Here is a 14,165-nt window from a genome sequence, read left to right as displayed (position 1 = left end):
CGCTCGGGGTGCGGGACGGGCTGCGAGGGCCGGAGGAGGCGGCCTTGTCCTTAGACCCAGCTTCAGCTGAGGGAAACGGGAGCGACCCGTGCTCAGAGCCGCTGTGCTATCGTTGCTGGGATTTACCACCCATGGGCTTGGCATTAGGGCTTCCCGAAAGTTAATCTGGATTTAATGGCACGTTCGTGGTTATGAAACGTATATCTGATCACGTTCTGTTTGCATAAACAAGAAATAACTTCCCCTACGTGCTGGGAAAGGACTCAAAAAGGAATTGAAGTCAGATGGGAATTGCGCTGCAGCTGAGAGGCTACTAATGATGTTGCTCGTTTCCTTTTTTGGGGGGACTTTGAACTGTTACACCAAGTAACTGAAAATGAAGAAGTCTCCTAGTTCCTGAAGATGTTTTCAACAGACAAACCTGTGAGAGAAGGAATGACTGTATATAGGACCGATTTTGATACTTCATGAATGCAACATGCTAAATACATGTCTTTTGCATGCTCGGAACACTCAGAGTACTCCATACTTAGAATGACACAGTGCTCACCTCCCGTAGTAAGACAGCAATTTCTATTTCATCACCTTAAGCTGACTTTTAGAATCCTTTTGCATTTCCTGAATTTTTCCCAAAAGTTTAGCAATACAGTTCAAAATTGTTAATAATGAACCTTGAAAAGCTCATTGTTAACAATTTTGAAGTCTAAAGCATTCCACCAAGATCACATAATATGGACAAATCACAGAATACTTCTGCAGGAAACTCACTAAGAGATAATTCCTCAGTTGTTACTGATTTGGAGAGTGGGATTATTTTGTGTAGGTAGTGCTACCTGATCTATTCAGATGGGCTTTGCACATCAGCTTTTCTCTATACCAAGCATAATACATTCCCAGAACAAGCGCAGATGCTGTCATGAGCTCTGCGAGAAAGGGAAAAAAAACAAGCAACATGGGAGAAATGCAATGCCAGTACTTGGATCTGGAATGGGCTACATGGATGCGAGCAATAAGTAAATGCCTTCATTTTCCCCTTACACCTTGAATCAGCGTGACATCAGAGGCTGGGGAAAGGTGAACACAGAATGCCTCTCTCTAGGCAGTATTGTACACGCTTTCCCACTGTTGTATTCACACCACAAAAAAATCCTGAAAAAGCAAGACTGGCAAAAGAGGAATTCGGGAAACCTTAATGGCTCATTCCCAGGCAATGAGTTGTCTCAGTTTCTTCTTAAATTAGCTATTAAAATTCTCTTAACATAATGGAGAAAACACAGATGAGGTCTGATAAAGTTCTTAACAGAGGTTACTAATCAGTCTGAATCTACTATGTTCATGTCCTTTGGGAAAAAAACCCCTTAATTACATTGTTCTTGGTAGGTCTTATTTGCATGTCTCAAACTGTGGGCCTGAGTGCACGGGACTAGCTAATACCTTTTTCTCATGTTAAAAAAAAAAAGAAAATCAAGACACAAAACAGATCTTTATATACTATATATACACACACACACACACACACACACAGAGTATACATAGATATATATGGTCTCCTAGCAGTAATTGAGCTGCTCAGGAGCCACTCATTTACTCCCCTACTTGTGCTGACTGCAACTGTACCTCAAGTTAACCCATTCTGAGCTTTGCCTTCGTGATGTTAACCTGAACTGACTCTGAATCACGTCTCTTCAGGGAGAAGAGACTAGCAGGCACCTACCTCCACCATGCACACCTCAAATTTTTATTGCAAGACATTTCTGGCATTTGAGATGTGTACAACACAAGCTGAATGATATAATCAAACTTTACAGAATTTTCCACAACATAAAGACTTAAGAATATTAAATGAGAAATTAATAAAATCCCAAATTGACTGGTAGAAAAGTTTATTATTACAGTGCACACCATTGTAACCTTAAACAGCAAGTTAAGTAAACATATGCAGACATGCAGGTTGGTTTTTAGACAGATTTTTGAAAAATATTTGTATTGAGCTTTACATCAATGAATAACAATTTGGTATTTTAAGACTTTTTAAAAACAAACAAGAAAACCAGCGATTTTTTGAGGTTATACAAGTGTATATGCAGGGGAAGGAAATCGGATTCATTATAATTAAAAATGGCATCAGAAGCCCTTTTATCTTACACTTTGGCTCATTTTTTAAGACACAAAAGAAGGGCAAGTAAGAGACGAGGAATAAACACCATTAGCAGACATCAGTGTAACTGACGGCTCTCGGTTGTGCTTTAGTTGCTCAGACAGAAAAAAGTTGATCCCATAAATGGCAAGCAAGTAGCCTCCTCGCAAACCACTCTTCAAAGAATTAAGTTACTGATTTCCTTCAGAAGATGTGAATTCAAGTCTGGGATTTGGGCAAATCCTAGTGCCGTTTAGGGGCTGAGAATGCGTCTTCTGTAGCTCTACAAAAGATCTTATAGGTGGTGCAAAATTTCAGCATGTAAAGCTTAAAAGAATGTACCTGCTGGATCTACCAGGCAAATAGAGAAGGTAAAAATGAATAGTTTTAGTTTAAAAATTTATCCTACACTGCCCTCTAGCAACACAAATATTAAATAACATAGTTCCCCTGCTGTGAGCAGCGTCAAGCTAATTAATTACACATTGCAAAAAAAGCAACTGAGGTGGTTTGGCAAGCTCTACAGGCACGGGGTGAAGCTGATTTGCCCTGTCCGCTTTCAATTTGCTACTGCCTTGGGGAAAGAGTGGGAAAGCAGGTTGATTAGGAAGTGTAGTCAGCGCTCTCCTAAAACACCCAAAACCTCCAAAGACTATTTTGGGTAGGTGTATCCTAAGTCATTAAAACCCATTAATTGCAACAGGCCAGAGATCCAATCCAACAGACTCCACATGCAGCAGCAGTGGATGCATTCTATTTTATAGATCCTGTACTTTTAAAATAAAGCAGTATTTTCATTTGAAAACTCCACTTCTTTCAACTTGGGGGGGGGGCACTTCAAACTGTGAACAAAACATGCAAACAAGTCAATCGTGTGAGAAAGCATTCTAGAACAATTTTATTGGAATAATACAGGAATGGTTAATATACATGTTAAGTCCTCAATGCCTGCCTTCTACATAGGAAAAAAAAATAAACAAATGAACAAATTCCTTTCTTGCACCCATCATCAACCCAACACAAGTGTGGGAAAACAGAAAAATAGCATATAGGCAACACATTCCTGGCACTCCTAAGTTCACGCAAGAGATCTGCATCAAAATGAATGCAAGTTTTACACACAGTCCCACAACAAAGAGCTATTTTCGGTATTTTTCAGTTTGTGTTGGTGCCTTGTTCCCTGGACAAAGAAATAATTCAGTCTGTCTCAACAGAGCTTTCTTAGGAATGCTGATACCGTTTGAATGCTACCATATGGCAAGGGCGGGGGACGAGATGAGGGACATGACTTTGCTTTCTTAAACTTGGCAATTTTCTTGACCATCAGAAACCAAGATTGACCTCATTTCGGAAGGTTTTGGGTCACTGAACTGACAGAATTTGGCAGCGACTTTCAATTACAGCTTCTCCAAAATAATGACTGTAATTCACAAAACTTAAAGCATACTTTCCTTACACAGGAAACACAGCAAATTGGCACAAGTATAGTGACTTGTGTGTCAAGTTCCACTTTCTTCACAAGACTTCCCTTGGTATTCTTACATACTTTCTCAAAAACTTGACCACTAGTTTAGACATAGAGAAAGATTATGCCAGCATTAAGAAAGAAAAATCACCTCGGTTCAGAAAGATGAAATCGTAGTGAACAAAAATCGGACACTGGATTTAAAATGTAACCTAACTTCCATACCCAAAAGATCTTAAATTTCACAAAATTTCAGTAATTACTGATAAAGCATGAAAAAGCACAAATGCGTGTGTTAATCTTGAAGGTGAGGCAACATTAATCTACCCCTACGCCTTTTTGATACTGCGCTTGCTTTTGTAAGGACAAGCTTCAAACTGACTCCCAAGGCTCCCAAATCAGAAAAGATAAAACCCGAATTAAATATAATCTTAACTAGTTAACTTGGCTCCATGCTAGATCCTGCTCGCCTGGACGTCTGTGGAAGTTTCATCACGAGCTCTCTAGAAGCAGAGCTCCTCTCCAACCAAAGCAAGTAGCTGCACTTCTCTTTTCAGGGATGTTGACAAAATCACCGGTTGCAGTGAACAGAACAAAAGCCCCAAAGAAATGTTGGGGAGGGAAGTATTTAATTACTGCACTTTAAAGCATCTTTGTAAACCTAAGTTTTTACTTTTACCCTGCTCCTGATTTCAGACTTCCAAACTATGAACTGTAAGCCCTTTCAGAACGTATTTAACAAGCACTGCACCCATTTTACAGCATCAGTGTAAAATAACCGCACGGTGATGATAAGCTGCAGCCTTTTGCTGGTCTGTACAACCTGCTCCTCTGGCTCCATAAAGCAAAGAATATCAAAACGTGTGCGTGCAGAGCTATTAGAATGATCCTCTAACTACAGCAAGGCCTAATTATCTTTCTTGCTGTCTTTTGATGCTTTCGGGGGAATAAGTACATTACATGGTGCAAAAAGCATTTTAAATTACCCCCACACTTTTTAAACCTGTTTCTTATCCTTCAGGGCACTTGTGATTCTTTGTATTTTTGCAGAATATGGCCAAGAAATACAGACTATCTCATGAGCACTGCAAAAACAGACAGGTTAATATTGCACATGGTAAATTCAGTGATACAAGACACTTTAACAGATTCGCAGTTCCTCTAATAGCTTCATGATACGGCAGTAACAATGGGAAAAAAAGTTTTTAAACCTCAAAAAAAAAAAAGTCTTGCTTAATTACAATAGTTCTTGCTATTTGAACATTTATCTCCTCATTTGAAAAAATACTGTATGAATCTAACGACTACTTGAACATGCAATGAGATGCCTAATGCTATAAGCAGTGTGAACTGGTATTTTTGTAGAGAAATACACTAAAGGCTTTCACCCTTACACAGGTAAGGAAATGCCATTTCTGGCCATTTTGGCTTATTTGCAACATTGCCTGGGAATTCGCGCATACTTCACTGAGGTGCACTGAATCTTGCACGCAGACATGTAATCAAGTCATGCTTAGGCAGCTGTGTGATGAACTTGCCAATGGAAAGGCTGTTCATTGCCCCAAATCCCTTTTTCTTTGTCAAAAGAGCCCACACGGATCACTTAAATGAGAAATACATGGCATTATTTTTTTTCCATCATCTGTACAATGCGTTACAATACAAATCTTAAATATCCATTCTACAAAAGAAGAAACGTAACTTTCAAAAGTGACTACAATGGCTATACTACACAATACCACCTACAATTTCATCTGAAACCAGAAAAGACACTGAAAAATTACTGTGTAATTCAGTAACATTTTTGAGGCGACTCAGGCACTGCAGTTAGTATCTGACAAGGTTTTAGATGCTGTTGCTTGTTTTCCATATTTTAAATAGTTGGAGCTCTAGGTATGACCCCATCTGTATTATTAATACTAAAATAGTTTCTTGAAGTTTACACAAAATGGACGAATTGCCACGACAGTTTAAACTACGTGAAAATCATTCATGTCTAATTGCTTTAGTTTCCTACGCTGCCAACTTTGTAATAATACACTCCATGCTCTCTACCTTTATGTTCACATTTTCATCTTGTGTTCAAATCTGTATTATGTACGGTGAATGCTGCAAGCACCAATCGAACGTTAGAAATCACATCTACATTTCTTGAAGCAGAGACAATTGTACTATTTTATAAAAAGCTGTGGAAATTCCCTTTACAGAACATTTAAGGCGGTTGAAATTCATGCTTGCTGCTTTGCCAGCGCTTCAGCTTCCTGAAACAGGAGAACAGAATTACACATATTAGTACTTTATGAAAGGCCACAACTTCCACATACCTGTGTTAGGCAGCAACATACGACATAACAAAAACTGCAGCGATACCTCATTAAGAAGTGAGCAGCACTGAACCCAACTCAAGGAAAGAGTCCCCACTGCCTACGATGACATTACAAAACAAGTCCCACACGGTGCTGGCTTTAACTCCAATTCGGAGCTAGCTCAAGTAGGACCTGCAGGGAATATTCCAACCTGTGCCCACGGCCAGTTTTGACCATAAAAGTTCAAAACAAAAGAAAATCAGATATAACGAGTAATCCCTCATTTCATATTAGGACACAAGAACTATTCAGGCACCAAAGATTATTTGAAGAACTATGGTTAAATAGAAAAGGAATTCTTAACTAACAAACGTCTCCACATTACCAAAAAAAGAAAAAAAAAAAAAAAAAAAAAAGAGGTCTCGGCATAGGCGCAATTTACTTTCTGAACTAAACCCTACTAAACAACCAAAAGCCAGCATTTAGCTTTTGCCTTCTAGAAGGGTGATGGGAGCAGCCTGCGAGCCCTTAGTCAGGCACAGCTCGGAGCTGCTCCAGCGGAAGACCCACACATGAGCTCCGTCCCGCGGCTGGCAGCAGGTCCGTCCTGGCACTGGCACTGCCGAGTCATCCCGGCTCCCCGCTGCCGGGGAGCAGAGCCAGCAGGGACGTGCTCCTTGGGAAGCGCTCCTGCCTGCCACCGGCTCTCCACGGCCAGGGCTCCCAGCCCACAACTCTTCGAGGGACCTTCGGCCACAGGGAAACATTCCTGTGAAGCTTCTGAGATGAAGGAACAGCTGAAGCAGTTTAGCAGACATTCCAGCTAACCTCTAACAATTCTCAGTATATTTCAGAAGGAACATTAAAAAAAAAAAAAAAAAAAAAAGAATAGCCTGCATTTTTCAGTCTTCTTTCAGCCTTTGTAAGGTTGTCACAAATGGGAACGGAATGACAATAGAAAAAATGCAAAAGGAATTTTTTTCTGAAGATGGTTTCTACAAGTACTTTTGACTGAAGATTAATTTAATTACCTGTTAGCAGCAACATGGCCTACAAAAAGATGAATGGTCACAGTGCTCTCACTGCAGCACTTCAGGGTGGACAGCGTGGTTTATTTTAAAGGAAAAAGTTCTGCTAAACTCAACTTTTATGTAACAGAGTTGTTTGCTTCAGTGACTGCATAGAAATACTGAAGATAAGAGACTCAACAATATCATTGTTAACATGAGCCAGTCTGCTAAACAAATAAAAAACAAAGGGAGAAAGGACTGGGAAAGGAATTTCCAAGAAGCCTGTAAGACTTGTAAGAGAGGGGACACAGTGGGTGACCCCAGCCCGCAGGGCAGGAAGTACCACGCATATCTCCATTATCTCAGACGTGGTGGATCACTCTGGTTTTCCTGGCTATCTGCCCAAGCGCGTCGCATCGTGCTGCCTTTTAACTCAGGGGCGTGGGAACAGCCTTGCTTGGACTGGTGGCTTAGGTCTGCCGTGCTCCCGCGCTGCGCTCTGCTCCTCTGGCTGCTCGTTGCGGGTCAAAGAGTGGAGCCGGGACGTCACCGTGCAGCCACGATGCTTGTGCAAGGGCATCCCATCGGTTCATGGCAGAAAAGGCAGGTGAAAAATGAAGGAAAGATTAAAAAGAACCACAAAGCCTGGAAAAAACCAAGGATGTTTGATATTCTCTAAAAGAAGAGTGGTTCTTTGAATGGCAACAAAGAGAAGATGGTTCCCTTGGATTTGTAACAATTCCATTAACCAGTCGTGGGCACTACAGACGTGACATCTAGCTTTTTTCTTCCCCCCTCGCCCCGAAAATGGAGGACAAAGTACTTCTCTTCAAAACAGCCAGTGGTAAGCTGGAGAGGACTCCTGGTATTTCCCTCATCCCCAGGAAAGTGGGTACAGGTAACTCAGAGAACATACTAACCTATTTGTCTTCAAGACAAAACTCCATTTCCTTGGGCGTGGTCCTGCAAGTTACCTGGGAAAGACTCAGCTTTTCAGATTTGACACTATTCCTCTTTCATACTTTTCCTTCTTTCTCTTTTGAGGCCCTTCATTGAGCAACCTCTCAGTCCTTAACTAATTAATCACAGCCTTTAACTCACCAAATACTCTTCCTTTAAAACCCGTATTGCTTGAAGTGGGAGTACTTAGGATAAATTGAATGCCAGTCTTTGCCAAGGTTTGTAGGTCCATTTGTAGTCTCGGTGGCCAAAGCACAAACCAAAGCCCCAGGGCTCAGTAAATAGTTATTTGCATTTCCCATGCTCACTTCTGAGTCCTTTTTGTTTAGCATTAATATTGGAACTGTACGTTCAGAGGCAAACAACTTTCCAAATCTCTCATGATGACATTTAAAGGAGGTTTGCTGTCAAGGTCCTCTCTTGCAATAGCACACAGGTTGATCCCAGACTCCTTCCATTTTACGGAGCAACAAATGCAGATGCAATGTCATTAACTACGATATCATATCCAAGCTGCAGGCAGCTATGCTGTAAATGCCAATTTCGGCACCTACAAATCAGGTTCTCCTCCTCAGCAGCAGGCAATCAGCATGATTTGACATCATGTAATTGTGGGACGGATACCAAAAGTCAGACCAGCAGCAGAATGTGCTGGGTACAAGGTCACTTACACAAAGGTTATCTTCATCAGCTCAAACACACCTCCCCATGCTGTAGCAAGCAATATGAAAATTCAGCAGAAAACAAATGCTTTAGGTTTCTCCCTTTTAAAACTCACCTTTTTTCCTTAAAAGCCACCCCTTAGGACAGAAGCGGAGCGACTAATAGCCATGCAGACTGCTTCTGGCAGGTTAAGCAAGCAGCGATGTTCATGAACGTTACAGAGACAGATGACCTGATTCATTACGGCAGCAACTGCTCTCCAGTACCGCTGCGCTTCCCAGACCTCGGCTGGGAGGGGAAACGCACGGGCCTCCCTGCATCCTGTGGGTTCAGGGCTGCTTTCTCCCCCCTGGGCTCCATCCTGCATACTCTTTTGTGCAGTGCTGTGCAGATGTTCCAAGAAACTTAAGCTTTACATCACCATTGCACTGCGTGCAGCTGGCCTCCTGATGCCGGTGATGCGTGATGTTGGGGCATGTATCACAGGTTTTGCTCTCTGCAATTCTCTGCACGAGGCAGAGTTTTTCCTCGCTACGCCATTCACATCAGTGGAGCTACTGCTAGAAATTAGTTTGGCTCCCAAAACTGTTTCAATCCGACCTACAACTTGTGATGCTTAATACTGATGGATCATCATCCACCTTTAAAATTAGATCTCTTAGTAATGTGCACAGCATGACCTTCAACTCTTAGATGAATAAAGTTGAAAGGAAATGGCACGTTTATTCATTGGAACAAGAAAGCTGGAAGTGACCTGGAGGATCCTGCTGCTGTCAAGTGAAACGTATAAAGCAGGCTTGTCCTATCCTATCAAAATCAAAAGGAGAATTCCAGCCCATTGCATCCGCAAAGCGGCAACCCGGTTTCTAATTGGCAAAGGAAAACAAGGCTTTAGATAATGAGCTGGATGAAAAAATTACTCTGAAGCAAGACAGCATTATTTCAGAAACAGTGACTCTGGTTTCAAGGTATTTTCTAGTACAAAGATCTCATCAAAACTTCACATGAATTAAGTTTTTTCACTGAACTGAAATAATTCTTTGGTTTTGTGATAATTTTTTTCATCTAGATTTCTTGTGCATTCTTCAGTGCAAATATTAACTTGTTTCCAGAGTGTACAATAAAAAAAACCCAACAACAACGGTAACAGACAATTCTTGCTAGTGAAGAACTTGACCCAGCTCTTCTTTCCAAAGCAACAAAAGCTCTTCCATTAACTTAAAAAAGAACAGGGTGGCTCTGCAGTGAGGATACCAAAAAAGCATCTGTAATGAAAAACTGAGTTTTTCTGGTAGAAGGAAGGAGAGGGAGGAAGATGCCTCCAGGGAACACAGCATCCTCCAAACAAACCGGCACGTAACAACAGTGTGTTGCTGTGGTGTTGAAGCTTGAAAGTTAGTTTCTGGGGACTGAATATCAGACCAGCAGGTAGATTTATTGGGGCAACCACAGGACATGTAAAAGATCCTACTATGAGCAGAGAAGAACAAGGTGTAAAATGCAGGTTGTGGTTTACTGTGAGAAATGTACACACCTACCTTTGAACCAGGTGGCGCAGTCAAGCCTAAAAACGCGTATACCGCATTGTTCTCTCGAGCTTCAAAGAAAGCTTCGTAGTCCTTCACCGTGGGAGTCAGGGAGGGGAGTGGAAACAAAAAACAGAAGTATGATTTGTCAGAAATAATCGCAGCTCGGTTTGGTGTGTTACCCAACCCGCACCGAGCAAACTGCTTCCTGTGGCCGAATGCAAAATTCAGAGCATCACCTCGGGTATTTATCATCAGCACTGATACCACAGAACCTGTACTGTCTGAAAAGTGACAAGCTGGGACTTTCAGTATCTGTAGCAACAAGATGCTGCTGGGAGGTGATTCCGCCCTTCCCCGAGGGACAGCCTCGATGGCAAGGTAGTTGTTGTCACTGCTTTGGCACGGATATCCCTCCTGCAAGAGCGGGCTGAGCCCGTACCTTCTCATCAGAAACTGATGTCCCCAGATGTCATTGCTAATTACTGATTAGTAATGGTAACTGTGCAACCATGGACATTAACTCTTAAACCTGTTAGAAGTTAAATTTAAACCTGTAAACTGAGAGTACATCCTTTCCCATCATGCCTCCCATTAATGATTAGTCTACACAAACGAAGGAAATCAGGTGGCACTGTTCATTGTACTCATAGCGCACTACAGTTGCTCTAAACATGCACCCAGCCACTTCCCGGGAAAATTAAGGTAAAACCAATGAAATAATAAAAGAAATACCAATGCTTCCTTCTCTGCCCTTTTTTATATTTGAGGAAGAATGCAGTGCTTGTACAGAGTATACAACACAGCTTAGCTGTCTCCTAAGTTAGCCAAGAGCAAGCAAAAAGTCCACAGCGTGGCTCAGCAACAGCAGTTGCCAAACACCGACCAAACGAACCCAGGTTTGTGCAAGTCCACCGTTGTCTGAGTTACCACATACTTCCCTCACTCTGATTTCCAAACTCAGCACATATCTGTACTATGACTTTCCTTCTCTCCCTTTTTAACTGAAGGAACAATACTAGCTTCATCCAGCTTTACTGGGGAATGTTTTGATGGAGGAATCCTGGCTGAGAAACCCAAGGCAAGGCAGTAGCTGAGAGCAGGCTCAGTCTCGAGCTGAAGTCAGGGAGAGAGCTGCCACTAAGGGCACGCTGCTTTGCATGCCTGTCAGTCTGGTCAAAAGCCTAAGAAATAGCAAACACTGTTTGAACGCAGCACTGTGTTCAGAGCAGGGGCAGCTCTCAGAAAAGGCTGTTGCAGCTGGAATAAAGTACAGGGAACAGAGGATTCAAACAGCCTAGAGATCAAGGATGTCAAGTTATTGTACATGTAGCATTCGGGTGCTAGTTTGATAAAAATGTGTATGATTATGTTAAATCCTCCCTGAAGCCCTTCTGTTGACAGTACTGGGGCTGCTTGATAACAAAGGGGTTGTTTATCTTGCCAGCGCATAGTCCGGCAGCCTGCTTCGTAGCGTCTACCAGGAAAGGAATGCCTGCAACTGAGAAGCAGGGTTCATGCCAGCTTGCACAGCATCTACAGTTACAGCCCTTCTGCTGTGCACAGGCCAATAGAAGTCGATTTGCTCATTCCTCTGCCAGTTATGTTGCATCAGATGAAACAAACAGGGAAGTTCATGCCTGAGATGGATCAGATAAAGGCATAAAGAGGTTCAAGAGTGTGGGCATAGAATTAACTTTTACCTTCCTGAAAGCTAAACTGTAGTAACTTCAATCCAGCTGCATAAATTGACCCAACTTCAAAAATTCAAAGGGACACCAACCAAAATTTTGGGGATGAAAGAAATGCATAGCAAGATCTGGTCTGAAGCATCTATACCCCTCTCCCCCAAATTACCATACACAGAACTGTCATGGGGTGCAGATGGGGATACATTAGAAGCATCTCTGATAAGCAAACATCCAGATCTAGGTGCATACAGCTTTTTGTCTTCCTGTCCCACACCACTGCGTAGTAAAGTCCTGTTCTGCTGCACAGCTGCAGCAATGCAGCAGAAATCTGGCAACACTTCACTGAGAAAGGACAACTGCACAGTGATCTGCTGGCATCCCTAAAGCTCTGGTACACCAAGGGAGAAAGGTGACACTGTTGCAACTGGACTTCCTACTGATACGGAAATATTGGCCTTTTTTTTGTTTGGTTGGTTTTAAAGAGACATAACTGAACAGAGATTTTCTACTCTGTGTGACTAGCCCCTCTCAGCCCTCAGCTTCAAACCACTATGGATCATTACATTTGTCACTCCAAACCAACCTTTTTGCATGTCACAACCACAATCAGTAAGATTTTGAGAGCCAAAGTGGTACATTAGCTCATTGTGGATACTGTTTCAAGTTCTGCTTTTATTACAAGCAAGAAAAAAATCATGGCACATTGAGAATAATCACAGAATCACAGAAACACTGTTGGAAAGGACCTTCAAGATCATCAAGTCCAACCATTAATCCAGCGCCACCATGTCCCCTAAACCATGTCCTGAAGCACCACATCCACACGTTTCTTGAACACTTAATCTCTTAATCTTTTTCAGTAGCCACAGAACCTCCTTACAAAGGTCCAGAACTGACAGGTTCTGACTTAAGAGATTTTGCAGGTCAGGACCAGACTGCAAAACAACTTAGAAACCAACACACGGCACCAGAGGAATGCATACTGTGAGCTCTTTTCAGAAGATACTAAGTTTTAAAAATAAAATTAACAGTTAATCTAATAAACATTCAAGCATGGCCTGCTGAGTAGAAGTGCTGCAGGGCAACTTACTTTTGATCAAACATTAAAATAATTACAAGTAGGAATTGTGTTCGCAACATGGGTTTTAATCTGGCATTGGAGTAAGTGGCCTGCAACCGCCTTCATTTTGCAAGCAGTACACAAAAACTGAATCCCAAGAAGGATCAGAAAACTGATTTCTGGTCATGGCAGACATCACCGTATATGAGCACTTATTTTGGAAGATGAACAGACTACAGAGCAATCTGGGATCCATACATATTGGCAAACCCCACGTAGACAGAACAGATCTCTGAATTTGCTATAGAACATGAGTGATGCAACAGGGCCAGACTTCTGTGTTAGTTCACAATCATGGTGAACATGAGAATTAAAAAACCCTGTAAACTTTCAGAGCCGTAAGAGTGGGAAAAAAAAAAAAACCACGGGGAAAAAAAGAAATATATACACACTGCAAGATGGTGGTAGACTCATTCCAGCAAGTAACACAATGATCTGCGAATCAGGAGGTCAAATTTTAATCCCTACTCTATGGCAGAACTGGAATATTCAAGAATCTATTATTATTAAAAGCCCAAGAGGAGAGGTAAATGTCTAACACCTCCCATGCCCTTCACAGTTTGCACACTTGAACGTACAGCTGGCCAGGTCCTTCCTTGCCGATCACAACAGCAAAAACACAGACTACAGCAGCGAGTAAGAGGACTGGGACAAGGAGAGATGGAGGCCTGGAGCCACTCCTTACCCCGAGGTACCGGCTGTCGTTGAAGAGCCGGGGCGGCAAGGGGTTCCCACTTGCTGGCCGGCTGTCTTCAGGGACGTTCTCTCGCATCCATTTCCGATTCTCCTCATTGGCGGCGATATCTTTTTCCTCAAATTCAATTTTATTGGCTTCCAAGAAACCTAACACATCTTGTTGCTGCTTTTTAATCTGTCACAAAAGAGAAGGGAGGGGAGAGAAAGCAAATAAAATCAGTCAAACCATTTTTTTCTGCTGCCGATTATGCAATTCCAGGGTTCAATGCAGAAACAAGGGGGTGCAAAACAGATTGAAAATGGAGGCAGTAAGAAAATTCTTAAAATAAAAAAGTATCTTCTAAAGAGTCAGATCTGAGCCTTGACTTGGCTCCTATATAACTCAACAGGCTGAAGTCTAAATTCACTGTCCCTATATACATGCGAGACCTGTGAACCTAAAGGGTTCTTTGTTCAAAAAAAACCAACCCAAACCCTCTTCTGCTCCACTCTGGGTTTCAGCGGCGGCAGATATGGTCTCTGGAGAGCCGCAACCTCACGCCCCCAGTCCTGCTCGTCTCAAGCAGAAGTCTTGGGGGGCTGGCTGCACAG

The 14,165-nt window shown here is 42.2% G+C and overlaps 1 protein-coding gene across 1 annotated transcript in view; it reads right to left on the bottom strand.

Annotated features, from left to right (window-relative positions):
- Window positions 1-4,559: 4,559 nt before the first annotated feature.
- The window catches only part of SH3BGRL (SH3 domain binding glutamate-rich protein like), a 10,249-nt gene continuing 643 nt past the window's right edge, over window positions 4,560-14,165 (bottom strand). Inside the window, exons 3-5 of the mRNA XM_010286689.1 lie at window positions 13,564-13,749; window positions 10,080-10,160; window positions 4,560-5,863 (exon numbers count right to left, since the gene is read on the bottom strand). Coding sequence (XP_010284991.1) covers window positions 5,831-5,863; window positions 10,080-10,160; window positions 13,564-13,749 — 300 coding nt within the window. The 3' untranslated portion in view covers window positions 4,560-5,830. The remainder of the gene's footprint in view (window positions 5,864-10,079; window positions 10,161-13,563; window positions 13,750-14,165) is intronic.

Source organism: Phaethon lepturus, unplaced genomic scaffold (genome assembly GCF_000687285.1).
Source record: "Phaethon lepturus isolate BGI_N335 unplaced genomic scaffold, ASM68728v1 scaffold2705, whole genome shotgun sequence".
In the NCBI taxonomy this organism is placed as follows: Eukaryota; Metazoa; Chordata; class Aves; order Phaethontiformes; family Phaethontidae; genus Phaethon; species Phaethon lepturus.
This window is presented reverse-complemented; position numbering and strand designations above follow the sequence as displayed.